General features: G+C 36.9%; 2 protein-coding genes across 7 annotated transcripts in view; one reads left to right on the plus strand and one right to left on the minus strand.

Annotated features, from left to right (window-relative positions):
* LOC135831202 (uncharacterized) overlaps positions 1–26,829 on the plus strand; it is a 572,431-nt gene that overhangs the window by 347,627 nt on the left and 197,975 nt on the right. Inside the window, exon 1 of one of the 6 annotated variants that reach the window (XM_065343512.1) lies at positions 17,634–17,711. The exons of the other annotated variants lie outside the window; for them this stretch is intronic. The gene's annotated coding sequence lies outside the window, so the exon portion shown is untranslated. Of the gene's footprint in view, positions 1–17,633; positions 17,712–26,829 lie in introns of those variants that run through there. 6 annotated transcript variants of the gene reach the window in all.
* LOC135831200 (uncharacterized) lies at positions 6,615–20,802 on the minus strand. The gene is made up of 3 exons (XM_065343504.1): positions 19,299–20,802; positions 10,175–14,218; positions 6,615–7,678 (listed from the first exon to the last, which is right to left on the minus strand). Exons 1-3 carry the CDS (start codon positions 19,818–19,820, stop codon positions 7,475–7,477), a joined length of 4,770 nt encoding a protein of 1,589 aa, XP_065199576.1. The 5' UTR covers positions 19,821–20,802; the 3' UTR covers positions 6,615–7,474.

Consider the following 26,829-nt stretch of genomic DNA (forward strand, 5'->3'; position numbering starts at 1 on the left):
CCCGAAAACATCGCCCATTTTCCATCTTGAGTAATAACTTTTAATGGAAGTTGCCAACAGTCGTGTAATTCTAAACAACGGCCGCAAGTGTTTATGTTGTACGCCGCCGACACCACCGAGAGTTGACAACTATTCGTCACTTCGGAGCCGAGCCTAAACTTTCTTCAATCAAATAATACGTACTTTTGGAGTTGTTGTGGAGATGCTTTCAGATAGTACTTATACCAGATTTACTGACAGTGTTGTTTGACAAGAAAAACCTTAATAATTGGGAAATGGAGTTTGGGGTGTCTTTTTGATACACTAGATCCTTGTGGAAGTGATGTAAAAGTACCTACTTTGATGGAAATATTTTTCAGAAAAACGTACACACAAAGTATTTACTGTAAGTATTAACTTTTGGACACCCTTGTCTTAATTTCTGACATCTTTTTTTTCAAAAAAAAAAAAATCAAATTTGTTTGTATGTAATGTACTTGTGTTTGTTGAAGAAGTTTTTACCTCACAATTTCACAATCGACTCTTGTGTTTTTTTTCTTTTCGATAATTTTCATGAGGTTGATTCAGTCTGTCATGTCGACAACATCCCATCCTTCAAAATTGACCACTTCTAGGTAATTTTTTAGAGAAAATTTTGGATCTCAAACTAAGGGCTGTCGAGAGCCAATATGGGCCCAGACAAAGCATAATTTGGCCCCATTTCTTGGAAGGAAACTATCATAGAGGTTTTTTGAGAGGGGGAGGGGGTTCACTGAAAATTTTCCCACTAGTATGGGGGGGGGAGGGAATACCAATTTTGCCGATTGATATCAAATTCAAATGGTTATAAAAATGTTAATTTTCTGTTTTAGATTTTAGGGGATTAAAATGTGAATTTTTTCATTTTAAGACAATAAGAGACAGATTGGTCTGAGCAAATCAAGGGCGAAAGTTTTTCATCATCATTGAACTTTGACCCAGTGAGCTGGTCAGCCCATCTGTGAAACTGTAGATGTAGAAGAATTGCTTGCCAATGTGTCAAGTTTTTTCTTTGGTCTTCATCTGCTCCTCCTGCCAGTTGGAGTGTATTCTTTAACTTTTTGAGGGGACTATTTGTCAGGCATTCTATCAACCTGTCTTCGCCATTTCTTGCTGTAATCTTTCATCAGTCCAATGATTGGTTCTGCTCCTAGCTCCTTGAGGATGTCTTCATTCCTTTTCCTATTGTGTCTTGTATATCCTGTCGTGGCTCACATGAATCTTATTTCCGCTGTAGTTACTCTGCTTTTTATATCCTTTATCATCATCCATGTTTTGCTTTTGCTTCCATACAGCACAATTTATTGGTCTTGCCAGTGTATTGTAAATTCTTTTTAAATTTTGGCTCTGGCTTGTCTTGTCTTGGAGGGATGGCTCGGTTTATCACCCTGGTTATTCTCAGGAATTTGTTGATGTTAAGTTTTGCGTCGACCTCCCCTTCATAAGATAGCTCCCACCTGAGATATTTAAAGCTTCTGACTTGCTCCTCTGGCAGGCCATTTACAACAATGTTACTGCGTATTGGCTCTTTCCCCTCAAAGGCCATCAGTGCCATCATCTTTGTTTTTGGCTACTAGATTCCCATTCCATGTGTATCTGTTACTTTCTGAAGGTTGTACATCACTCTCTGCAAGTCATCTTTGTTGTCATTAAAGACTACCTGATCATCAGCAAATAGCAGGGTATCAACATGGGTGTCATTGAACTTTGAAGTCTAGCCCTTTCGGCTTGGTTTTTAACCATTCTTTAATCATGTTGTCAAAGTAGATGTTGAAAAGGCTACACAACATTGGGCATCCCTGTCTAACTCCTGGATGTGGAGGGGGCGCACACACCATATGTTAGCAGAATCAACTAGTTAAAACTGGTTTGAGCATCTATAGAGGTCAACACTGAGGAGCTCAGGGTCTCTAAACAACCAGACTTCAGACTAACTCCAAGGTGCTTGTGTAGATGTTACTAGTAAGCAAGTGGGAAACTACTAGTGAACGCTCAAAAATAAATTTTCATGTCCCTATTGACAAAATTATGCTTAAAAGCATGCGTAACAATGCGTGACTTTGGACTTGTGTAAAAGTGTGCATTATCACGTTTAAAATATGCATTTTCGCATGCTAAACAGAAGCAATCTAGCAATCAAGTATTTTCTAAAATGCAACTAGTGAGTAAAAATGTTTTCAAGTCCAAAAATTGATAACATTTATGCAAAAATAACCTCTAGTCTTATAAGCTGCGAGGTGGCAGAGTGAGTTAGGCGGCTGCACAACGCAGTAACCCCGCACACAGAAATTTTTAAATTTTTTTTCATTTTTTTGAAAAAATTATCTATTGAGAATGTCTTAAAATTCACAATAAAATTGGTAGGTCGATAGTATTGCCTGTGAGTTATGAGCAATTTTTCTGTTAAAATTTCCGCACTTTTTGTACATACTTTTAGTTTACTTTTAAGCATGCTACTCACTGGTTGAATAGCATGCGATTTTTTGAAAAAGTCCAAATTCACGCATGAGTGTGATATGCATAAAAGCATGCATTTCGGCATGTTGTGTGCACAATTTTTGTCAATAGGGGTGATATGAAATCAACACAATAGAAGCAACACCAACATAAAGGATGTTAGCCCAAATACCCAATTCGGCGTTAGGGTACGACATTGATTTTTATGTGATATCACCTTCAAGTGGTAATACGACACGATGATGATGAGAATTTGGATGAAGATCAATAGTAATCAATAAATACACAATACAATGAAATGAATATAAAATAATTAAATAGAGGGCTAGAGTTTACTCACTTACTCAGAAACTCATCTACATTATAAAATGCCTCCTTTAATAGCCATTTTTGAAGAGCTTTTTTAAACAGCTTGATATTATGGACATCTCTGAGTTGTGGAGGGAGACTGGGAGACTATTAAAGATTTTGACCTCAGTAGTATCTATTCCTTCCCTGTTGACTTTAGTCCTCATATGATCGCCAATGATTGAGTTTACTTATCCCTCTGGTATTATAGTTACTTGTTGGTGAATACTGAAGGCTGAATAGCGTTCTTTTATATCATTATTGATACTTACCTGTAGTATATATAGGGATGGCGGGATGGTGTAATAATTTTTTTATCAATGAAGGTTTGTTTACAGGATTAGGTAGGGGCTAAGTTGAACATTGTCCTAATAATTCTCTTTTGGATAAGGAATATCCTATCTACATAGAAGGGTTTTGTTTCTTCCCCAGAATGCAAGTGCAGTATCAGTTTTAGAGTTTATCATTAGTTTTTGAGCAAAAAAGTTCTTTGGTTTTTTTCAAAAAATGAACATGTTCTATTCTCAACGTATTTTCCTGCATTTATTTTTTATTTTATTTTATTTAGAATAACTTATTAATTCATATTTTAAAAACTGATTCTTTTACATGTAATTTCTTTTGACCCCTAAGTCTTGTCTGAAAGAGGGTAGGAGAGTGATTGTGATCTCATATGATATTACACCATTCTTGAAATGCCAACTCGAAATCACTCCCACCCAATAATCTTCAATATTTCAGAGAGGATCTCAAAGTTTTTTTTTCACACCATTGTTAAAAAACTAAAATTTGGAACCTATCTTGTACCGAAGCGTGGTTAGCTCTCGAGATAAGACAGTCGACTTTGTTCGAAAAATATTGAAGGAGGCCCTTATAAACACTCGACAGCACGATTTTCTTTTTATTCTAGAAAACTTCAGCAATGCCTACCTCAATTATAGCAATACTTACCTTGTAAAAAAAAACATCTTCTCTAAAATCTTTAATCACATAAATAATTCCTACCCATTAAAATATCTTACAGCAAATTTCCACTCAGCAGCCATAACCGGTGAAAATAACCTCGCATAACCTTTCGATAGTCGAATAATTCTCGGCGCCGAATTAGCGAAAATTTCCATTTTCACCGTCGATTGTTTTCTATAAGACCTCGAATTCGCCAACTTTCCAGACGCGCATACCTATCTACCTTACTCAGCATCTAGTCTATATATATATAAAAAAAAAAAAACTAAAAATACATTACTATAAGCTCACGTTTACATCACTCGTGTTTTGAAAATTAACCGCATATACGGTCGTTTGAAATTTCGAATACACCTCAAGTTCACCGCATCTCTATACATACTCGTGTGCATAACAATGTCGAGGATTAACTGTTTCTGACTTTTTTTTTCTGCCGGAAGTAGGTACCTACGCGAGAGTATTAGGTACATTAAATTTCATACACTGGTAAAAGAGCATCAGCGGCGGTGGAGGCCCATCTGCCTCTCCTTTGCCGGCTTTTTACTACATAGTATATTTCTCTCGTCCGTAAATATGCTTAAATGATAAATTACATTCGCGTAAATGCTCGACGACGTACCTTTTACCCGTGAAATTAATTAAACTAATGCTAAATGAAACGAGCGGAACGTGAAGAATTTAAACCTTTCGTCGTTGGCACGTTATATGTGAGTACCTACCTATAGTCTTCGTATAGTTTTCGAAAAATGCAAACTTTTTCGAATTTTAATTTAAGAGACATTTTCAACCCTAAATGGCGAATATGTTCGAAGGGCATAATTTGAAAAATCTTTAAACCTCGGGTACCTACCTATAGGTAATCTATCGAGAAATAATATTGGCGTAAACGACATCTCATTAATTTCCAATGGATTTGTATTCGACCGCAAATATTATGAAATGAAGTTAGACGACGACGACGACGACTCGTGAGACTACCTACCTCTCTATTTCCCAAACCACATGCGAAAGTAAATAAAGTTTCCCTAAAGATAGAAATTCATTTCGAAATTCTTACGCTTGTTCGGCAAAGACCACTTTTACTAGGGTACCTAAACTTTTCGATTTCTTGCATTTTCAAAGCCCAACACTGAGAAAACGTCGTCGTCGTCGCAAAACTACTCGCTCAAATTATATCATGCGTTTAATGCTATAGGAGTACATTCCTCCTTCATTATTACCGCGTTTACAACATTAATTACTTCGTTTTATTACACTGCCAGCAATAAAGGAACAGTGAAAATTTTAAGACATGACGAAAACTGAAGCAATTTCGTCAAGTCGATTAAATTTCACCGAACAGTTGTACCTCCAACAACGAGATACCTGCTTCAGAGAAAGAGTAGGTATAATACCCCTACAGCTGTGTAATACGCGCAAATTTTCTCAATAAAATCAAATTAATTATGTCTATTGACTGTTCGAATGAAAATTCACCTTCTTCGCCCGTTGAGAATGTCCGATCACTTTTTCGAATATGTCCCCGTACAAAGGAAAAATAAACGTTGAAACTTCTTTCGAAAATTTACACAAGTTGAAAAAAATCTCACGGGGATGGCGACGAACTCTTTGCTCGCTACAGGAGTCATTCGTTATTTACAAATGAAATTAATGTTTAGAGGGCTACTTTGGAAATGAAAGAAATTCTATTCGTTTTCCTTCTTTTCTCCTCGGGTTCGATCATTAAACGTACTAAGCCCACTCTAAATGAAAATTAACCTGAAATCGTACCTTATCTATTCAAAGTAATTTTTCAGAAGTATATGTTTCATTATGAATATTTGTGCTGTGGCTTCGATTTCTTAAGAGAACTAAAAAATTGAAATTTAGAGATCGCTGATTTTTATTTTTTTTAATTCTCGAAAAACAATGATATTACGTATCTATACTACGAAATCACAATCTACAAGTAAATGCTAAGAAAACTATGTTTTTCAAAGCTAAAACAGATCATTTAGGTTTTGATTTGAGCCCCGGATTGATATCAAAATAATCCAAGAAGATCGAAAAGTTCAATGCTTATATTGAGAAGTACACTTCGAAAGGTAAATTCAAATTGAAAGAAAAGAATCAAATACTCGAATAGATAGGTTTGACCGGTCTGTATAGACGTTTTATTCCAGCTTATCAACAGATAGTTGCTCCACTTTACGAGTTAACTTGTGACAACATACCTTTCGAATGGGGTCCTAGACAGGATGAAGCCATTGAACAATTACGACGAGAATATATCAAAGATTTCTGATTTCTCTCTTGTTCCTCTCCGAGACAAAATTGATCTGTACCTTGACACTTATACTTCCACCGAGGCGATGAATGCTATTTTATTCCAAATCTACGAAGAAAAGTATGAAATCATTATGTATATGAGTCATAGTTTCAAACCCCATCAGAAAAAGTATACTTTAATTGAACGTGAGATGTATAATCTCACCAAGAGTATCATGTGGTATTTTACGCAAGTGTTTTAGCATAGTATAGAAATACCCCATTGGGGGGAAATCTGCCCATACGCCGAAAAAGATGCCAAAACCAGCTGGTTTATTTATTGACATAAATTCTGAATATATGCATGAAAAAGCGCTGTTCAGAAGGAGGATTGATGCACCAAAAAAAATCTGCTAAAAAATACAAAATCAAAATCTTTACAAAATCTTCCATAAGTGGGAAAATATTTTTAAAAATCAGAAAACTGAAGTTCGTAATTTTTTTTTGAAAATTGTTCGTTTCTGGTCAGGATCTTTCTAAATACTTTTTCTCTTTTCAAGAACAAAGAACTGCAGATGTAACAAATCAAAAAAAAACATTTATTGTGTAAGTAGCTGGTAAATAAAAATCAGTAAGTAGGTATTCAGAATGGTAGACTACAGGGTGAGTAGAAATATTGAGTACCCTACTTACCTACCTTACAAAAATACAGTGAAATTAACAACTTAAGCATGCATATTCAATGTTATCAACTTTCATTTTTGGCGCAAACATTCTCTCTCTTGACCATTGTCCACTGGATAGGTAACAAGGGTACCTACAAGATATTTCTACACTCCCTGTATGTTTACAACGTTGTAGATCTTAGCCAAGGTAAGGTACATACATTGTATATGTATCCGTCATAATGATGGCATGAAGTTGAAGGTGCCGGCGCCTCTAGTAAAATAAATTAATAAATTAAAACAAGTAAGACGTTTTTTTTTTACTCGTTGATTCAAGAACTTTTGGTGGTCGATTTGTAGTGGCATGGTGGGCGGGGTAACTACTTGCAGTAAAAATTCGATTCAAATATTGAGTCAAAATGTGACAAAACTGGCACATTTAATTTCAAGCGAACCCATCAAAGTACCACCTCCTTTGTCAATGTAATTTTTTTTTCAATCTCGTATCATCTTTCTCTCCCAGTTGGTTCAATTTCTTGATGTGTTTTGGGACAATTTTCAATTGATAGTTAACCCAAGTAATGTACATACAAATTATTTGTCGATAAAGACGATATACCTAACGGGCATAAGGAGATGGTAGATCAGACTTGAAGGTGAAAGTTGACAAACTATATCATGGGTGCTGAATGATTGACAGGCCTTTCTTGCGTCGATGCTGACGTTGACTTCGACTTCGACATTGGTATATAAATGGCGGCTGTGACTTGCGTTCATTCGTCTACTACGTAATAATACAGACGTTCGTGCGGCTGTGGAAATGGTACGGTTGACGTTGCAGATGAGTTGCCGTTGGTCTCATTGTCGTCATCGGCATCCTCGGCCAAGTGCTCTTCTGTCGTTTGCATATTGTTAATTTCTGCTTGGCTGGCTTTTAGCGGAGCTACTTGCTTCAATAAGCCGCTGATGTGATATATCTATATGTAGGCGGGCAAACAGATATGGACAAACAAATGAAAAATAAATAAAAAAAGAGAAAAGTTTGAAATTATCAATAGCCTATGATGACGTCAATGATGATTATAAGTAATATCTAATGTAATTTTGATCGAAATTAAAACATACTTTATCTTAATACGTAATTTTCTTCAAATTTCAATTCTTTTGAAAAATTTGACTTCGTTAGTTTTTTTGTGGGTGTGGGAAAGGGGCCGAGTGGGGAGCTTTCTAAAAATTTGGTTGAAAAATGTAGTAAAAAAAAGTAATGATTTTTTCAAAAAAAATTCTAGATAACTTGATCAACGTCTGGTAATTTTCAATTATGGGAGGGTGGGTGGGAGGGGGGGGGTCAATTTGACAAATTTTATGACACTTTCTGCAGTTTTGACATATCATAATTCAATTTTGAGAATTTCCGATTAATTCTTGGTATTTTTCAATAATTTAAGCACTTGAGTAGTTACTTAGTGCAAAATTTTACCCAAAGGAGACATTTTTTCAAATTTTTGTCGTTTTCTGATAGTCCATCAATTTTTGATATTGTTGAGTGATTCTTACAATCAATTTTACAATTTTTATGATGAGTAGGTACTTAATTTCTGAATATTCTTTTATGGCTCTTTATTAAACATGGAGATCGTCAGAATTTTTACTTTGGCCTTCGACCATTATTATTTCATAATTATATCTGTTGATTGATCAATAATTTTATAGCTAACTAATCCACCTTAATTTTTCTTTGTTTCAGGTGAGTACAATTTCCTTCCAAAAATGATAGAATATGAACTCGAGTATGAGAATCAGTAAGTAATTTTATAATCTTTGTGAGAAAAGTTACGTAAGTCACTTATACACCTGTGGCTTTTTATTTTCAATGGTAAATAAAAAAACAAAAACAATTTAAAATCACGGAATTTGAAAATTACGGTAGCTGAAATGATTGTCCATCAGGTTTGAATTGCTGATCTGATTTTCCGAATACGAATTTGAAAACAGTAGATCAAATTTGTGAATTCACAAACGATTTTGATTTTTTAGTGAATTTTTAAAAATTCAAACTTGGATCAAAAATAGAAAAAAAATCAAAATTTTATCAAATAGACCAAGAGAGCTGAAATTTGGCGTGTGCCCAGTTTTCGACCCTCCCAATCGATTAGAAACGGGTTCGAACCATTTTGAGTGGTAGTTCTGGACGCACTCTTGCAGATTTTTGAAAATTGAAATTTCCACAACATTTTACCCAATTGAGTTGTTGGTCTGAAAACCATCCAAATTAACTTGAGCGTCATTTTTTTCAAAATACAGGGTATCTAACAGGTAGCGAAAGCAGTGAGAAAGTAGTGATTTTAAAAATGGGCAGTGACGAGAGTCGTGAAAAAATAAAAAAATCAAACGTGCAACAAAAACCGTCAAATTATTGAAAAAATTGATTGAAATTAAGAAATACTTTGTATACAAATTTAATTTCTTCCAATTTGAAAATTGTCATGTGAAAAATTTGATTTTGTTAATTTTTTTGTGTGGGAGGGGGGGGGGTGAATGGAGAGATTTCTAAGCATTTGGTTGAAGACAGGTAGTGAAAAAAGGAGTGATTTTTTCAAAAAAAAATTCTGTTAGATACTACATATTATGTTGATGTTTCACTGAAAATACCATCTTTTGTTCTCCTGAAATTGTCACATTTTTTACTATCTAATAAATTATCTAATGGTTTTTTTCCGATATCAATTTTATTTTTCATTCGAAATATCGTTCATCTTCTTTGAGGAATTAAATGATTTAATCTTGTTGAAAATCTCAATGCAAAATGATTTTTTTGAAATTCAAAAAACAATAAAAATATGTATTGAGTTTTTTGTAAGGGCTTTATCTTGGTGTTTTGTCAGGAGAAAAGGTTGTGCAAAGTCGTACGAAAACTTATGCTGTTAGGTTTTGAATAGGTATGTAGATGTACATTGTACATATATGTACTTGTACTTAGTTTTGAAAATTTATTAGGCAGACTGTTAAAGACTAGAGTTACTTTTTAGTTTTTTTTTACAAATTCCGCTAATGCCTGTGCTAGGTGCTGAATAAAGTGAAGAGTTCCATTGAAAAACCACCATTATCAAAAAATCAAATTGTAGAAGGTACACCAATCAAATTCGACAGTGAAAATTTGATTTGACTGCAGGTTGTTCATCACATTTTGTCAACGTTCAGAAAAGTTTTTTTTTTCAATTTCATTTTTTCTAATTTTCCTTGCAAAATGTTGATCATGAAGGTTTTTTAAACGAGTTTAATTGAAATGCATCCCTGTAAAAATTAGAAAAAAATATCGAAAGCGTGACTTTTTTTTTAAAGTGGATTTTGACATTGATGGTTTTTTAAACAAACCCCTCAACTCGTTTCAATTTTTTTTTCCGCATAGAGAAACCTGCCAGTGACCTTATTTGGGCCATCTACTTATAGATATTTCAAATATGTATACTCACATCTGGCATGATGGCGTGTGCATGTGTCTCAGACACAGTCGGGTTGATGGCTCGTTTTTCATCTTGTTGCGTTTGCTGAGTCATTTGGTGCGGATACAGCGACGATGACGACGATGTAGACTGTTGACCAAATCCGAAATTGCAAGGCTCTTTATATTGCTCCAATGGCTTATTTGAAGCAACCAGAGCATCGTCAGCTTCTGATTTTGTAACGTTAGCATTTGCAACGTCGACTGCCTTTGACTTATGGGGAAACTTATTAACAACTCGTCTGTCTCCCGATCCGCTCGAGGACGAGTTGCCTTGAGACGTAGTTGTTTCAAGCTGCTGGACTTTTAGTATTTTCATCCACTTGCCACGACCGCTTTGAGGATGTATCACATATAACAACGAATCAACTTGAGGATCTGGTAAAGGCTCGTTAATGGCGGTGGCACTGCTCAACTTATGCTCATTGCTCAATTTATGCTCGCCGCTCAATTTGTGCTTTGTCGATGGTGCAGCTTGACCATGTTTTTTATGACGCCAACTGGGCTCTTTGTATTGCGGTTTAAATGGCAGCATAGATGGAGGCAGTGACGAAGCCCAGTTGGAGGGGGCGATTGTGTCGTTATGGCTATACTTTTTCATCATGCTGGTGGCGCTGATCTGATCATTGCCAGCAACCTGGTTTGCAACATTCACTAATGGAATTGACGCTACAGTTGTTGTGATTACTGCAGCCTCTGTGGATATTGGTCGTAAACCGTACGCAGCTTTGACAACGCGTAGAAGATTACCAGGCAGAGTGGAATTTTGGTGCAATATTGCGCCATCTTCGTCTTCTTCCTGCTTATTCTTCTCCACTTCTGTCAATGACGAATTGTTGCCACCTATGTTAATGAATCCACCAGCCAAGTAAACCTTGCGTACCATTTTTTTACCAACTGAATCATCCCGATTGGTAGCAATTTTCGCCGCTCTTTTCGTCATCTTTTTCGTTTTACTGGATGGAAAGAGTTGAGGGAAACCGATCGATTGTTCTTGGAAAAACGGATTGTCCAGAGGATCGGAGCCAAAAAATTTGATTTTATGACACAGTATACTGCGGCCAACATTGCGCACTCGTGGCTTACCACGTTGTTTGTCGTCCCTGTCACCCACCCATTCGCCATCCTTTTGTCGTTTTGGAATCACGTCTCGAGGAGCATCCGGTTCCGGGCATCGAACATTGTTCGTACTTTGGTAAAAACTCATTACACCCGCGGTTTTGGTTGGAACCAGCTTTGGATTCGAAATGTACCTCAGCACAGAGTATTTGGCCAATGGGCTGGTATCCGCAGAAGCTGAGACCTTCTTGTAGAACGGATACTTGCGTACATCCACCGTCATTTCAGTCGTAGATCCGTCCATGTAAATGTTCAACAGTTGCTCGTTGGAGACGGCACGTTTGACTTTTGGCGAGCCTGTAGTTTTGTTCTTGGTCAAGTGATCAGTCAACGTGTTGAATCGATCCCGGAAATTGAGCGGTAAAGATGAACGAACCGAGTTCACTGGATTGGCGTAGTGAGCTAATGTGAGATTTTCCACGAAACTGGCAGATGATGCGTAATCTGCCGGATATACGATTATTTTGTCGAGTCTTTTGACGACATTGGCACTGGTGGTGGGTTCCGTTGTCGTCGATGTCGCTACCAGTGTCGATTTTTTCAAAAAGTCTTCAGAAGCGTTCAGATTGACGAATAAAGCATTGCCGAATTTGAAAGATGTTAAATTTCGAGGAGCAAGGGACGATGAAGGTACCCAAGATGGTTCCTGGGTTGCATCCTGTTCAAGATATGACTTTTCCCGAGGCAGATACGGATGCCTGTATTGAAGCAGGGTATCTGCAGCTAATTGGCTCGTCATGTACAGTGCAGATTCGTTGAATTTCTGCATTGGTCGTGTGGTATCCTCGAATGGTTGAAAAACAGTGTAACGATTACTGGATAGCGTTTCGATATCCCTGGAATCGTCGTTCAAGTCGCCATTGTTCGTTGATGATGCACTTTCCAACCCAGAAGTGGAAGATTTGGATTGGGCCACTGCTGGAGGTCGTGTAAATGCACCAAATGCATCGTCAAAATGCTTTCGTTGCTCTTCAAACGACTCGTTGATCTGTGGAACCGATGATGGCCAAGATGTAGTCGTCCTCCAACCTTCGAAACGATGATTCGGTTGATCGATCCAACCACCGTTTTTGAAAATAGCTGTAAGAGGGGTTGTGAAACGAGCACCGCCAATTTTTGGGCTATCGTACTCGTGTCTGATGCTGTAGCTTGTGGATACAGTTCGAGCCGAAGAACGTGGTTCTTTGGACGACTCCAGCACACGAATCGGGGTCACTTTTCGTTTATTGGTTGGCCTAGAGTCCAGTCGTTCAGCTGAGAACTCAGCAGATTCGGTTACTTTGATATCGTGACTGCTGGCGCCAGCCATGCCACCACTGACAAGATTTTTGCGACGTGCAGCGTAACCATGAATGTCATAAGCCTCTTTGGGTGTTATTGGTATCCAAGGAGAATCATCAGCTGTACCAAAAGGCGATGATGTGTTCTTCATTCGCGAATATTTCAAACGTTTGTTCGGTGACCAGAACAACTTCTCGGATGATTTGGACGCGCTATCGGACACATACCCAGGCGATTTGGGCTGAATTGTCGACAACGTTGGAGCAGCTGCTGATATCACTCTGCTAGTTATTATTTCGTAAGGGAAATTGTATTTTGCTTTATAGGATACGTCAAAGGGTGCCTGAGATGGTGGTTTTTTGCGCCATTTGGAGCCAACGAAGGTGGTGTTTTGACGAGGATGTGGTATCGATGTCGTTGAATCGATAGCCGTTGCTGTAGCTGTATCTGTGACTGCATCATCCACACCTACGATATCATAAGGGAATGTTTTCGCCTTACCTCGTATAAATTTCGATTTGACGACAACCGGTCTCCTCACACCATTTACCGGATCATACAATTGGTTTTTTTGTCGCTCGTTGGTGGTGTAGCTTCCACCGCCTAAGCTGACACCTTCTTTAGGAGATTTCCATTGATATGGCTGCTGAGTCGATATCGCTTTGGGTAAAGTTTTTATCTCGTGAGAGGTGTCGAAGTGAGGTGTGAATGGATTCTCGAACACGTATCCGCTGCCATCAATGAGCATGTTTTTTGAAAACGATCCAGCCGATGGGGCTTCCTCTGCAGAGCTTGAGGATCCTAAGGCATTACCTCGTGAAAATGGCTGTGGTCTTTTGCGTTTCGCTGCCGCTGTTCGTAGTCGATTCACTGTCTCAGGAAGTGTAGAAGGTCGATAAGTTGTTGGCGAAGGTACTTTGTCTTTTTCCACCGTGTCCTTGGGTTGTTCTTCGCTCATCGCTTTTAATTTCGATTGCACGGTTTTAGATTCCTGGCCTAATTTTGTATCAGCTGATTTTTTCCCACCAATATCGCTCGTCGAGTTATTTTTTATTTTTCGTCGCTTTTGAAAAGATGCCGGAGAGGACTGATCGCGTTGTTTTGACCGGTATGGCACTCGTGCACTCTGTTCGGTCTCTGATTCAGATTTAGACTCGTTTTTTGCCTTTTGACCTGGTCTAATACCGCCACCTCGGACTTTCACTCTTTTTCGAACGAGTTTTGAGCCTTCTTCGCGATCTCGTTGTTCGCCACTTTGCCTTATTCTGCTTTGGTCTGCATCTTCTGCTGAAGCATCTTGTGCGGTGCTCTTTTGTTTGATTTTTCTCTGTCGACTGGAGGGTGCAGAGCTGTCTTCGTCTTGGTTATTGCGGTCTTTGCTGTTGCTACTGGTGCTTATAACCTCGATGGTGTCGTTATCGGATCGGGCCAACTTGATTCGCGCTTGTTCTGACGATTGATCGTCGATTCGTGCCTGTCCTTCTTCCAAATTTGCCCCAGATGAGCCGGCCCCGGCTACCACGATGGGTTTAAATTTACTTTCGTGACGTTGGCCGGCTTTTTTGTAACCGGCGTGATCGTAGCCTGCATCTTCGTAGCCTTGCTCTTCGTAAACCTGTAAATTTAAAACAAATACTAAACAAAATTTTCAATTAACTCACATTGAAGTGTTTTATGTAGGTACGTTTTATAAGTTTTTCAATTACGTTTTTTTTTTTTGAATAAATGCTGGAATTTTGAAAAAATTTCGCTCTTCTCCCCCTCGGACTAATGAAAAATTTTTGCGTAGAAATATTCGCAGTCTTTTGTAGATGATAAGATACTTACATGAATTTTCACAAAAAGTTCCTGCTTAGCATCGTTTTGTCAGAAACTTATTCTGTTGTTGGTTATTTTTGAAAAATAATAATTTTTTTTCAAAACAGCCTTTTAAAATATGATGAAAGTGCTTCATTTGATATTCTAAATTGAAAATTTTCCCAAAATATTCACTTATTGAAGTACCTATCGAATTTCAATGAATTTACTATTTGCATCATTTTACTAAATGTAATGTTTTTCGTTACTATTTTTTTTTTGTTTGTTGTTCAGGAATTTCAGCTGTCTGAAGTCTGGCTTTCTACCAAATATTCCAAAAAGTCACGCTTTGCGTCCAATTTGACAAAATTCTCGCTTCTTGATAAAAATTGCCAAAAAAAGTATTTTTTTGACAAAATTTCAAGAAAAAAATCGCTTTTCTTGCCAAAAACTGCGTAAAAATGTCATGCAAATGCAAAAAGTTGTAAAAAAGTCTCGTTTTTTTTTGGACAGAAACAGCAAAAAAAGCATCACCTTTTTCTCTAATAATTTCCAAAACTTCGTGCATTTTGCTAAAAATTAAAAAAAATTCTCGTTTTGTACCAGACGATTGATCTCTCTTTTTTGCTGAAAATATCCGAAGAGTTTCGCTGTTTTGTCAAAACTTGCTGAGAAGCCTTGACTTTTGCTAAAATTTTCATGATCTCGTGTTCAGCTAAATGTAGCAAACAACCTCTCCAATCTCCATTCATCAAAATTCCCATTAAGTCTAATTTCATGCTGAAAATTAGCCAAACATTTTCAGTTCTCTTGAAAAAATTCCATAATGTTTGACTTTACTCCAAAATTGCCAACAAGTTGCGAAATAGTCTTTCCTTTTTTTTTTTTGCCAATAATTGTCAAAAGTCATGCTTTTTGCTGGGATTGCCAAAGTTTCGATTGAGATTCATATCAGATTTTAATTGGAACGTTTGGTTTCGCAATTTTTTATACATATTGAATTTAATAAATTTTCACTTTTCATGTATCAACCTAATTTTTTTTATGCTCATATTGAAGTGTTTTACGTACGTTTTATAATTTTTTCAATTACCTCCTTTTTTTTTTTTTTTTTTTTGAATAATCGCTCGAAAAAAGTTGAAAAATTTGAGAAACTGCCCCCCCCCCACAAAAAAATCAGTAAAGTGTTTGGAAGTTCCCTGCCAAAAGTCCTGCCAAGGTTACGTTTTTTTGAAACTTTTGTCAGATGCTTTAAAATCGATTTGAGCCAATAAAAACCGAGTTGTGGTATGTCCTCGACCTGTTTGAAGGATTTATTTACATTTAATTGAGCTAATTTCCAGGTAGATAACGGCTAGCATATGTGAGGGCGCATACGGAAAGGGACCTACCGACCAAAAAAAAAAAAAAAAAAAGTTCTCTGAAATTGTTGTAGGAACTCTGTAAAGGGTTCCTACAACAATTTCAGAGAACTTTTTTTTTTTTTTTTTTTGGTCGGTAGGTCCCTTTCCGTATGCGCCCTCACATATGTTTGATGCTATGATAGGCAATTGGAAAAAGCTGGACTTGAACGAGTAAAAGCACTCGAAGTGTCCGCCTGAAAATCAGCTCAAATGTGGATGAAACCTTCAAACACTCGAGGCTACACTTCGGTTTTTAGCTGCTCAATTTCATTTCCACGCCCTCTGGAGAAATCATAGATCGCTTTGGAGGCTCCAAAATGGCCAGAATTGGCGAGATGCGGTTCGAGGGCATTGATATTGGTTCAGAACTATTTTTCGTCATTTTTACTGAATATATATATATAGCCGCATACAGGTAAACTCATAACGTTTTGTATAAAATACAAACTCACGTCCCATCTGTAACTTCGTTACTATGCATACGCTCGACGCGTCACCCCATAGGCCTGATAGTACTCGATGTTAGGCCGCGTTATATTCGTTAACTTGATTTTTGGGGGCCCTGTGGAAAAGTTGCTCATTGCCGAAACATCAATTTTTCAGGAAAGCTTTTTTTTCAAGTCCTATGCATCCATGTTTTTCGCAAATACTTTTTGAACAAAGCATCCTACAAAAAAATAACCAGCTCTAAGCAGAAAGGAAATTTTATGCTCTACAATTTCCTTCATTGCATTTTTTTCATAGGATGCATACTTTCCTCGTAAAATCAATGTTAATGTTGAAAAACACGAAAATTCGGACCTGTATAATCAACTTTAAATTGAAATTGAGCAGTCAAAAATTCATTTTAGACGATTTTTGACCATGCCATGTGAAAGAGGAGACCTTCAACTACCAGAATCACCAAACAGAACGTAAAAAATGAATAAAATGATTCTTGGCAATAAGCACCTTTTTCTCATGTCCTCGTAGATAATAATTAGGCTATGCACTCATTTGAAAATTGAGTCAAATGAGAAAGTGTATAAACAGCAATCTCACGTCCCTGCTCAAACTTTGCCAGTAGACTCCCCACACCTTGTAGATTCATATGGCACCTCATCGAAAAGTCACGTCCTAAAAAGGTTACGAGTTTGTCAAAACGTTATGAGTTTGCTGGTTAATCTAGAAAAAAGTTACGAGTTTACCCCCTAGAATATTTATATATTTTTTTAAAAATGCGATTTGCCAAAAATGGCCAATTTTGAATTTTCAAAAATTTGCCTAAAATCGAAAAAATCAATTTGGGTGCTGAAATTTAGTTTATGGAGGTTTCAGGCCATGTTCTTTCTAGACGATTTCCAGTAAGTATAAACGAAACCAATCTAAATTAGAACAGCATACTTAGGTACATTTTGACCTCTCCCTAATCAAAATTTTAGGTGCTGAAGTTCATTTTTGAATTTTTGGCAAAGTTTTGAAATTCAGAAAATTTGAAAAATTTGTTTTCATAACAATTTTTCCAACTTTTTAAAAATTTTTTAGTCAAACAAAATGAATCAGTACAGTACTATACAATTACTTCATTTTCCCCCTCTCCCAATTCAAAAACTACCTACCAAATTTTCCTTTGGGGACATTCAGGAGCCTCGAGCTAGTTTTCAATTTTCTCTCCTCAGAAATTTCAAACCACGAACGTAAGAGGATAGTACAAGTACATATAATGTTTCATCCCCTCTCCAAATTTATAAAATATTTCAGTATTGCAGATGTTCGACTGTAGGTACTATTTTACCTTGCATAATGATTATAAAATGCATTAATTTTGTTTTCGTTTTGTTGCAGGTAAGCATTTCATAAATGTAATAAGCACAGATCTACAGAGAATTGAGATTCAACCTACATATTTCTTCTTGATTCGTGCATGTAGTAAGTACAAAATGCATCTTCATCATACAATCCACTATTGCATCAGTAATTTTCAACTTTTTGAAAGTTGATTAAAGATTGCTGATTTACTGATTTAAATCAGTTTTTACGTGTACCTAAGAGTAAGAGTAAGGTGCTCCAATGTCGACCACATTTTTTCTTTTGGCTGCCAATCGAATACGTTTTGAGATAGAAATTCCGGAAATGACTTAAAATACAGCTTGATCCTTCCTTCACCACATATCAAATAAAAGCTCATCGACATCAATAAATTGTGAAAGTTTCTACAAACGTTTTTCTTCAACAACTCAAAATTGAATTTCAAATTTTTGAGTCCTAATTCCGACCAACTCCGAAATTGAAAAATAAATGTGTAAAAAGAAGTACAAAATTGATTTATTTGCGAGGATTTGAAATACTTTTCATAACTTTATCATTCATTCAAGCAATAGCTATAGACATACTGATTTTTTCGAGAGAATTCCAAGTGTTTCCCCCAAAATTACCCTACTTTGAGGGACCACCGTTCCACAGCAGGGGCAGGTGAAAACTGAAAATTTTTTTCGGGCCATTTCAACTCCAAATCTTCAACATAATAAGTATTTCAATTTTTAGCAAAATCAAAGACTGCGTAAATTTTTCAGATAATGTGATTTGTTTGTAATTCAGGAGAAACATGAGGTGGTCGACATTAGAGCACTTTTCAAAAAAAAATGTTTTTGAGAAATTTTTCAACTTGACTTAGTCTTTGAAAATTTTTTATTACATTGAATTCCTCGTCTCTTTTACTTCTCAAAACATACCTTTTTCACATAGGTAATTAAAATCACATAAATTACCGAAGTCATGAAACACAATGTGAGAGGCGCCAAAATGTTTTTGACCCTTCACAACCAACTTTCTGCTCTATCTAATTAAATTCTGGCTTTAGGATTACGATTTTGGTGTCATTCATTTTGTCTGTGAAAAAGGAACAGGAATACATTTTTTTCAGAAAGGTTCCGACATTATTTGGATGAAATCGGCAGGTGGTCGGATTTAGAGTGGTATAGTCGGTACTAGATCACCTTACTCTTACCTATCTACCAATTTACTTCAGAACAAGAAGTGACGTTTTTTCGGTTATTAAAGCTGAATTTAAGTAAATCTAGAAGCTTGAGGACCCCTCCCATGTTGAATTATTTATTGGATATTCAATTTCATTGGAATAATCCCACGCAGACTTGAATTTCTATTCTTCAGATATTATTCGTGCACTGTTTATCTACTATTGAAATGAGTTTTTGAGAATCTTTAGCCTGTGCCATACTCACATCGTCGGTTTTCGGGTTTCAAAAAAAAAACTTCTGATTTTCGAAAAGTTTCGTTTCAGGTCAGATTTAAATAGAAAGCCCGGATAAAATTGCTTATGCTGCAGAATTTCCTATCAAACGCAGTTTAATTCCAATTGACGATTTTTGGTGAAAAGAGAGGGTCCCTTTTTTGTACCAAGGGCTCGTGATCTTCTTGGATCCGGGTCCCAAAAACCTAAAGCATGCCCCTGAGATACTCGTACAATACAAGAAAGATCTTACATCGTCAACTCACCTCTTGAGTTTTCTTATGCGAAACAACCTCGCGAAGTCGTGGCGCGTTCAGCAACTCTTCGGCCGTCTCGGCTTCTTCCAGAGCCGCGCTTCTCGGCAAATGCACTTTGGTATCGTATCTGCGCACTTGGTAATACGTTTGTTTCGGTACGAAACCCAAATCGATGCCGGCTTCGGGCGCAGGGGTCGCCAAATCTCCGCGTATTCTCACCTTGACGGGAACTGGTCGCGGCGTCTCATGTTCGCTGACGAAATTTCGCGCCGCTTCTTCCTCATCCTCAATCTCATCTTCGTTCTCTTGCATCGCTTCCAAATGCTCCTGCGAGTCTTCGGCCTCATCACCGTGTTCATCCGATGCTCTGTAAGGCTCCTGCTCGTCGTCAACGTCGTGGTACTGGTATTGATTGTAATCTTCATTTCGCGGCACTGAAGATGCTGCCAAAGCCTTATCACTGTTGCACGATAAAAATAATAAAACGCTCGCGCATAACGATAAAACGGGGAAATAATAAACGGTTCTCATTTGGTTAGATTTTGCGTTCGAGTACCCCTACACTATTGTACGTTGCTATTGAAGAACCGTCCTTGATAGGTAAGTAGATGGGCTATGAAAGTGTGCTATAGAAGTATAGTAGATCCGAATATTGATGCTGGAGATGGTGGAGGCTGTACGAGTAGCTGCGGCGGCGACGCGACATCAACGGGCGCTTCGGCGCTTACCCCTTTGGTCGTCTTGGGTGTCATAGATCAATCGAATGACTCCAACGTGTATCTACATAGCGTTTATACGGAGACTTGGTGCCTTTTCAATATCCAATACCCATCCTTACACATCTGCACAAACACAACCGAACTACAGATATACTCTTACGAGTCGAATGATCGGTTTTGGTCTTCGGTAACTCGCGGATATCTACGCCAACTATAGGTACAAGAACACTACCCCCGAACACACCAAACACGAACTATAGAGCTATACAAGATTCACGCACTTTGCACTAGCACACACTTGTCACTTTGGTACTCATTTCGCGTGTACGTACGTCCAACGTTTGTCTAGTCTACGATCAGGTATATACTGGAAGAAATACGCAGCCAAGATGGGACGCGAAGCGATGTGATGTGGTGAATTTTCATCAGCGCAATGCGGATAAGCGGGATGGGCAAATGACCGCAAAAATCAATCACAAGATGGAAACTGCTGCGCGTTTGCGGCGACGGAGGCAGCGGTTTTTGTCCAAAACGCCACTGCCCGTATCACTTTTACTATTTAAAGCGCACCTTTCACTTTAACTGCGGCGATCTACGGTACTTTACCTATCCAACTACAGGTATCCAGCTACTACACAAGGCACGTTCAACGTTCAACGTCCAATGTCCAGCGTCCAGCAAACGTGTCAGCATTGTTATATGTATCATGTCGTTAAGTAGGTATGCTGCTCGCTCGCATGTACCAAGTACTCCGTAGTACACACTACATAACGTAGACGCAGACGTGGACATACCTTCTTGTGTAGTACTATACTCGTATACCTACGAGTAGGTATATGCATTATCTGCAGCAGCTGCCACCGCAACTGCCACCATCAATAGAGCGGAAAACTAATAAATCCGGATTACGTGCAAGATCTAGCGGAACGTCTACGTTGGAAAATTACTTCACGTCTCCGTCGCGCCGCCACCGCCACCGTCGTCGTCTTGATCGCTCGTGGCTCGCGTCTATGAGTTTTATTTTATTTGCGGTGTAGCGTAGCGTTGCTGCCACACGACCGACGACGACGCGACGACTCGACGACGCGACGTGGCTGCTACAACGATTTATAGTCCTGTATATGAAATAGAGGAGATCTGCACACTACCCCCCTCTCCACCCACGCAGATCTACCAGGAAACATTTCCCCCAGAGATGGAAAGCTAGCCGAAAGCTAAAAGTCGAAAGTCGATGATTGGGGGATGGGGTTGAAAGCCAAGAGCTGGCCAAAACCGTGTGATTGAAGAGCTGAAAGCCAGCAAAAGATTTATTTTTCAGCTTTCGTGAGCTTTTTTGCAAATTCATTGATTTGGTTAGGTTTCAGTTCGAGTTATATTTTAATTTTTACTTTTTACTTTCTCTTTTTTTCAGTTTCTTTGTTTTTTTTTTTTAGTTGTGGTTATGCGTTTCCTCCTTTCTCTCAATTCACCCGATTGAAAAAAAGTTTGAAAAGCTAAAAATCCAAGAATTTTCGGAAGCTAAAAGCTAGCTGTTAGAAAGTTTTACAAATTTGAAAAGCATAAAGCTAAATTTTTATACATTTCTTCGAAGCCAAAAGCTGAAGTCAAAAGTTTCATCTTTCAGCATTCCATCTCTGATTTTTCTCAAAGGAGACATATTAAAGAACAGCTGTTTTCAAGCAAACTTTGTTTAAAAAGTCAAGTTGGAAGTCTTTTCAAAGTGAGTTGAACCGACTCACTGAAGAATTGTTCCATTTTTTTCAAAAAGTGTTTTTCCAACCTTGGCTTCGTCCAGTTCAAAAAATTTTGTGCGAGTTGGGATTTTTCTCCTGTTCTAGTAAGATCTGCGATTTCGGCTAACCTTGTCAATCAAAATGGCCGCCATTTGTTAGTATGGCCGACTATTGGACACCCACGAGAGCGCCTACACAGTCACATCAACACTGAAGCAATCCAGCTGCTGCACCCTCATGGGCTTCGGAGGCTATGGAGAAGCAAGCTTTTGGATTATCGTTAGAACTACCTGTATTAGGGATCTGGTCAATGGGCTGTGACCCCCTCCCCTCGATTAATTACTCCTTAAAGCTAGTACATACTAATTTATGGTGATCACATAAGATTGTACTCTTCTTTGTTTAAAAAAAAAAATCAATCGAAATTCCCCATAGTTACGTCTTCTGGAGCACCGTAATTATGATGTAAATAAATGTAAGATGTCTAGTGGTGTAGGCACTATCCAATCATGCAAAGTCCTAAACCAGTTCAGAGGGCTTGCAAAGGAAAATTCAATAAAATTGGATGAACTAGGATCAAATGTCAAGAAGGTTTTTAATTTTGTAAAATTTTCACTTTGGAACATGGGGAATTTAGCAGAGTCAGCCTGTGGTATTGGCTTACTGGAGAGATAAACCCTCATTGAACTGCTAGCATGACAAAGAGTGAAGAGTAGGTACATGCCTCGACTTCTGGTGGTTCAGGGCGATCCTCCACTTTCTAGTTCAATTGTGAATTTTTTCTAGTGACTTTTGCAGTATGTTGTTGGCACTACTTTGGTCTCTGCTCACAGCCAAAAAGTAAAAAGATCCAAAAATTTGAATTAACTCGTCCTCCTGAATATAGATTTTGATGGTAACACGCTTGCTTCGTGCGCTAGGGAGTGAAAAGTGAGGCAGAGAGAGCTAATAAAATTCAAAATTTGTAACTATAGGTAATAGACTAATTTCAAGTTTTTGAGTCTTTTTACTTTTAAACCTCATATTTGGTCCCTGAGGAGGGGCTAAAATTGAAAATTTTGAAAAAATCGATGAATATGTTGTTTTAGAAGACACTGAATTCAAATTTTTTACATGGTCATTTTATTTTTAAACTCAAAGATCCCGGAGAAGAGTTGATAAATTGAAATTTTTTTTTGGCTCCCAAATTTCAGCTGAAAATTAATAGATTCTTAAGACCCAAAATTTTGAATTGGGGGTCCTCAAAAATGTAAATTTTGAGATATTTATTAACCAATCAACTAGCCAACGTACGAGTACCTATTTCCAGTCGTTGAATTTAAGATAGGTAAAAGAATGAATTTTATAATTGATTTATTCAAAATTTTCAATTCTTGCTCTTTCTTCTGAGGTCAAATTTAGGGTTTTAAAAATGATAAGTCCCAAAATTTTGGATTGGGCGGCGATATTAGTCGATTATGATTACAAATTTTCAATTTTAGACTCTCCCCTGGGGTCAAATTTGAGTTTAAAAGTAAAACGACCAAAAAATTTGAATTTTAGCGTTTTTATGAAACGTAAATTTTGATATAGAGGTTGATTTTTTTCAAAATTTTCAATTTGAGCCCTCTCCTCGTAGTCACATTTGGGTTTAATGTAAAAAGACCACAAAATTTGAATTTAGCGTCTTCAGAATTGTAGATTTCGAAATTTATCCTTGTGAGATGTAGAAGTTGCCGAAAAAAGGGAATGAAATGTTGTGTTCAATTTTCTCCACTGTCAGTTTTACATTAAACTTTAAAATGAGGTGCTATTCATTCCTCACAATTAATTTTTAGTGGATAAAAATAATGAATCAAGTTTAAAAAAAAAAAAGAAAATCGCTCTCCTGTAAAACTTCACTTTTTTGAGATGGAACCTTATTACTCTCAAGGTGCGATATCACAACCTAATTTTTCAGTCCAACTTCTCATTTAAAAATATGGAGTCGAGTACTTAGCTTTTGTAATTAAAGTTTGACCTAAATTCTTTGAAAAAAGATCGTGATTCGACAGTCTTTTCAACTTATTTTTGAGAAGATGAATCAAGCAAAAAGTTCACTCAGAGTTAATTTAGAGTTGACCCTGAATTGGAGTTGAAAAAAAGCTAGATCGAGAGAGCATTTAAAAATAATATCACCAGTTCAAACTTAACGTGCTGAAGTGCATTTTTCGGATTCTTGATAAATTTTTAAAAAATCAAAATTTTACCAAAAGCGGTCTTGATTTTTGATGAAAATGGACTAGATTGACTCAGAATCTAAAATGCCTCCGGGGCTTAACTTCTTCTTTAAGTAATTTTCAACTAGAAATGAAGATCTCCTCTGAATTTGGTCAAATTCATGCAATTTTTTTTCACATGGTCTAGGTTTTCAAATTCTGAATATTCAACTTGAGCAGTTATAAAAACGGCTTTATTTTAGTTCAATAAGTTCGGTTGTCGTATACATAATAAGTACCATCTACGTAATTTTAATATCTATATGTAGTTGCTTCAAAGCAACTTGTAAAATTATTCGATCAAACTTTGAGAAATTTGTGAAATTGACGACGCCTAAAAATTCAACACGTTATCTACCTATGTTTCGAAAACATTATTAGAATACTTAATTCGAACGATAACTTTCATGATAACTTGGTGCAACGTGTAATTTAACTTATCCCACTGAGTAGGTACTTACCTAACAGAAATCAGTAGGTACCACTATTACAATGTCTCGTTCATCATGTGTTGGTAGAAGATTTTGAAATTTCAATTCTTTTTCAAGAGGATTGTATTCCCAAAGTGTCAAGCCATGGAGTTACACGCGTTGATTTGATTCCCGGATGGTTCTCTTGAAAGCCCTGACGGAAAATGAGAACGAAAATCAGAAAATTCATGACATATGTAAACGTACTGGGTGTTAAAAATAGAAGTTAAGCATAAAAACTCTTTTGCAATCTGATAGCTTGTTTTATAATTTCTGGTTTCAAGTTCTAAATGTCGCTGTAGTGGTGAAAAATCATCCTAACGGGATTTTTTTTTTAGACCGATTGGAATAAAGGAACCAAAAATGTCCCATTCCAAGTAGCTTATATTTCAAAAATTGGATTCTATTTTTCGATTTATGATGAATTTTTGGAAATTTTAGTCGATTTATCATGAAAAAGATTAAAATTTGATAAACTAAGCTAAGAAGTGGGGGAGGGGTGGCAAGAAAAAGTTTGCTCGAGGAGGAAAACCCTTCAATATGAAAATTTTACCTAATAAGAGTAACTTCCCTAAAAAAAGGTGATTAAATTATCTGCCCTTGAAAAGTGGCAAAAACAAACCCATCCAAATTTTATCAAACTGCGTTTTCAACTAGCTAGATTTGTATAGTTATATTCGAAAATCCAACTAGCCGCGATATTTGCGCGTTTATCCTACAAGATAGACGTACAAAGCCTAACCCATATATGGACGTGGATGTTATTTCACATGCGTTATAATTGATACGTATTTATAGCCAACTTAAGCGAAATTCATAAAATGTAAACGAGATGAAATGGTTTTCGACATCATAAATAAATTTAGTAATTCCCAAGCGACAAAGTTAACACGACGTATCGGTTACTCCGCTTCGCTGCAAAACACTCTTGCTTTTCTCTTCTCACCAAAATAAAGCATTAGAGCGAAATTCAACTTATTATATTTCCTATATAATGTTATTAATTCGAAAATCTGCAATGACGATATCGATAAAACGTGTTTACCTAAAATGGATTAATTTCCAATTCGAATCAAAAATCGTAACGTTATTTTTACGCGTGGTGGTATACAAAATATCAGGTTTCTCGATGGATGGCTTTAAATTAGCTAGGTAGGTACTATTTGTGTACCTATAGAAATAGAAACCTATTCTCGTATAATGGAAATCGCTAAAGATACAATGATAATAAAATCTCATCGTCGAACATGTACTTTCAATTAAAAACAATATCATTTTTTTAAAACCAGTGTTATTTTTCAAATTTTGTTCAGCTATACGTAAATAGAACCAAGTGATTGGTTTCGGTTACACGTAGACGTAGATATAAATAGAAAGGTACGTTCTGGTAAATTTGTAGTGGCAACGCGAAAAAAATTTATTTGATTTCACTTGAATCTTGATATCTTGAATAATTGAATGCTTCAAGTCAGACATTCACTGTGCAATATTTCCTTTTTGGATCAAATTTTCATAAGACCTTCGTTTCTTCCGGATGGAAAATTAGAATTTAATTCAATTCATTTCCTGGTATGAAAAAAATCGACTCATGGATGAAAAACTTTCAACTTCGCAGATTGACTGAATGAGGTTTCGTGTTCTACAAGCTTGAGTTTGCGGCAAAACGTTAATTGTGAGGTGGCAGCCCCCCTCTCCCAAAAACGTTTTTACCGATATCTTTTAGGGGTTTCATTGCAGATTGAAAATAGATGATTACGTTCATCTTCTACGCCACATTTGCTATACTTGCAACTTTTCCTAAACAATATTCTCATCCGGCCATTAAAAGGGGAAGTGCGGAGAGATAAAAATGCATTTGAGTAGGTACCAGTCTTATTCAGATAAGTATCCAGTTAGCTATTGCAAAAATCCAGTAGACATGTTTTTCAATTATTGAATTCTTGGAAAAATTTTTTAAAAAGCCAGAAATCCGCGGTTGGACATTTTCTATATTTTATACGCTCAAAAACAAAAGAAACCCACCGAAAAAGTTCCTTTTTTGAATTTTTGACCCTGACCCAAACTTTTTTAAAAATTTGAAAAAAAATGCCGGAAATACAATGGATGGCTTAAGGTTGGCATTTTGGCTATAAAACTGTACTTCTTGTACGAGTAATAGTTTGAAACTTTCTTTTGGGCTTTTTGGGTAGAAAACTGTACCTAAAAAAAGAAATTGAAAAATTCCATTGATTGACCCTCTAGTCCCTCTTCACCCTGCAGTGATCTCACACGCAAACAATGTGCTTCTGAAGATCATCTATGATCATTTGTATCCACTCATGCAGTCTCAACGCCTTCAAGAACAGGAAGGATTTACCAAAGGAAGAGGCACAAAAGAGCAG

Source organism: Planococcus citri, chromosome 1, assembly GCF_950023065.1.
Source record: "Planococcus citri chromosome 1, ihPlaCitr1.1, whole genome shotgun sequence".
Lineage (NCBI taxonomy): Eukaryota > Metazoa > Arthropoda > Insecta > Hemiptera > Pseudococcidae > Planococcus > Planococcus citri.

Excerpts from the sequence above, each read along its gene's own strand:
- LOC135831200 (XM_065343504.1), bottom strand. The coding sequence starts at position 19,820 with ATGAGAACCGTTTATTATTTCCCCGTTTTATCGTTATGCGCGAGCGTT. Across the intron at positions 14,219-19,298 it reads CGCATAAGAAAACTCAAGAG|GTTTACGAAGAGCAAGGCTA; the intron begins GTGAGTTGACGA and ends TTAAATTTACAG. Across the intron at positions 7,679-10,174 it reads CACACGCCATCATGCCAGAT|ATATATCACATCAGCGGCTT; the intron begins GTGAGTATACAT and ends GCCTACATATAG.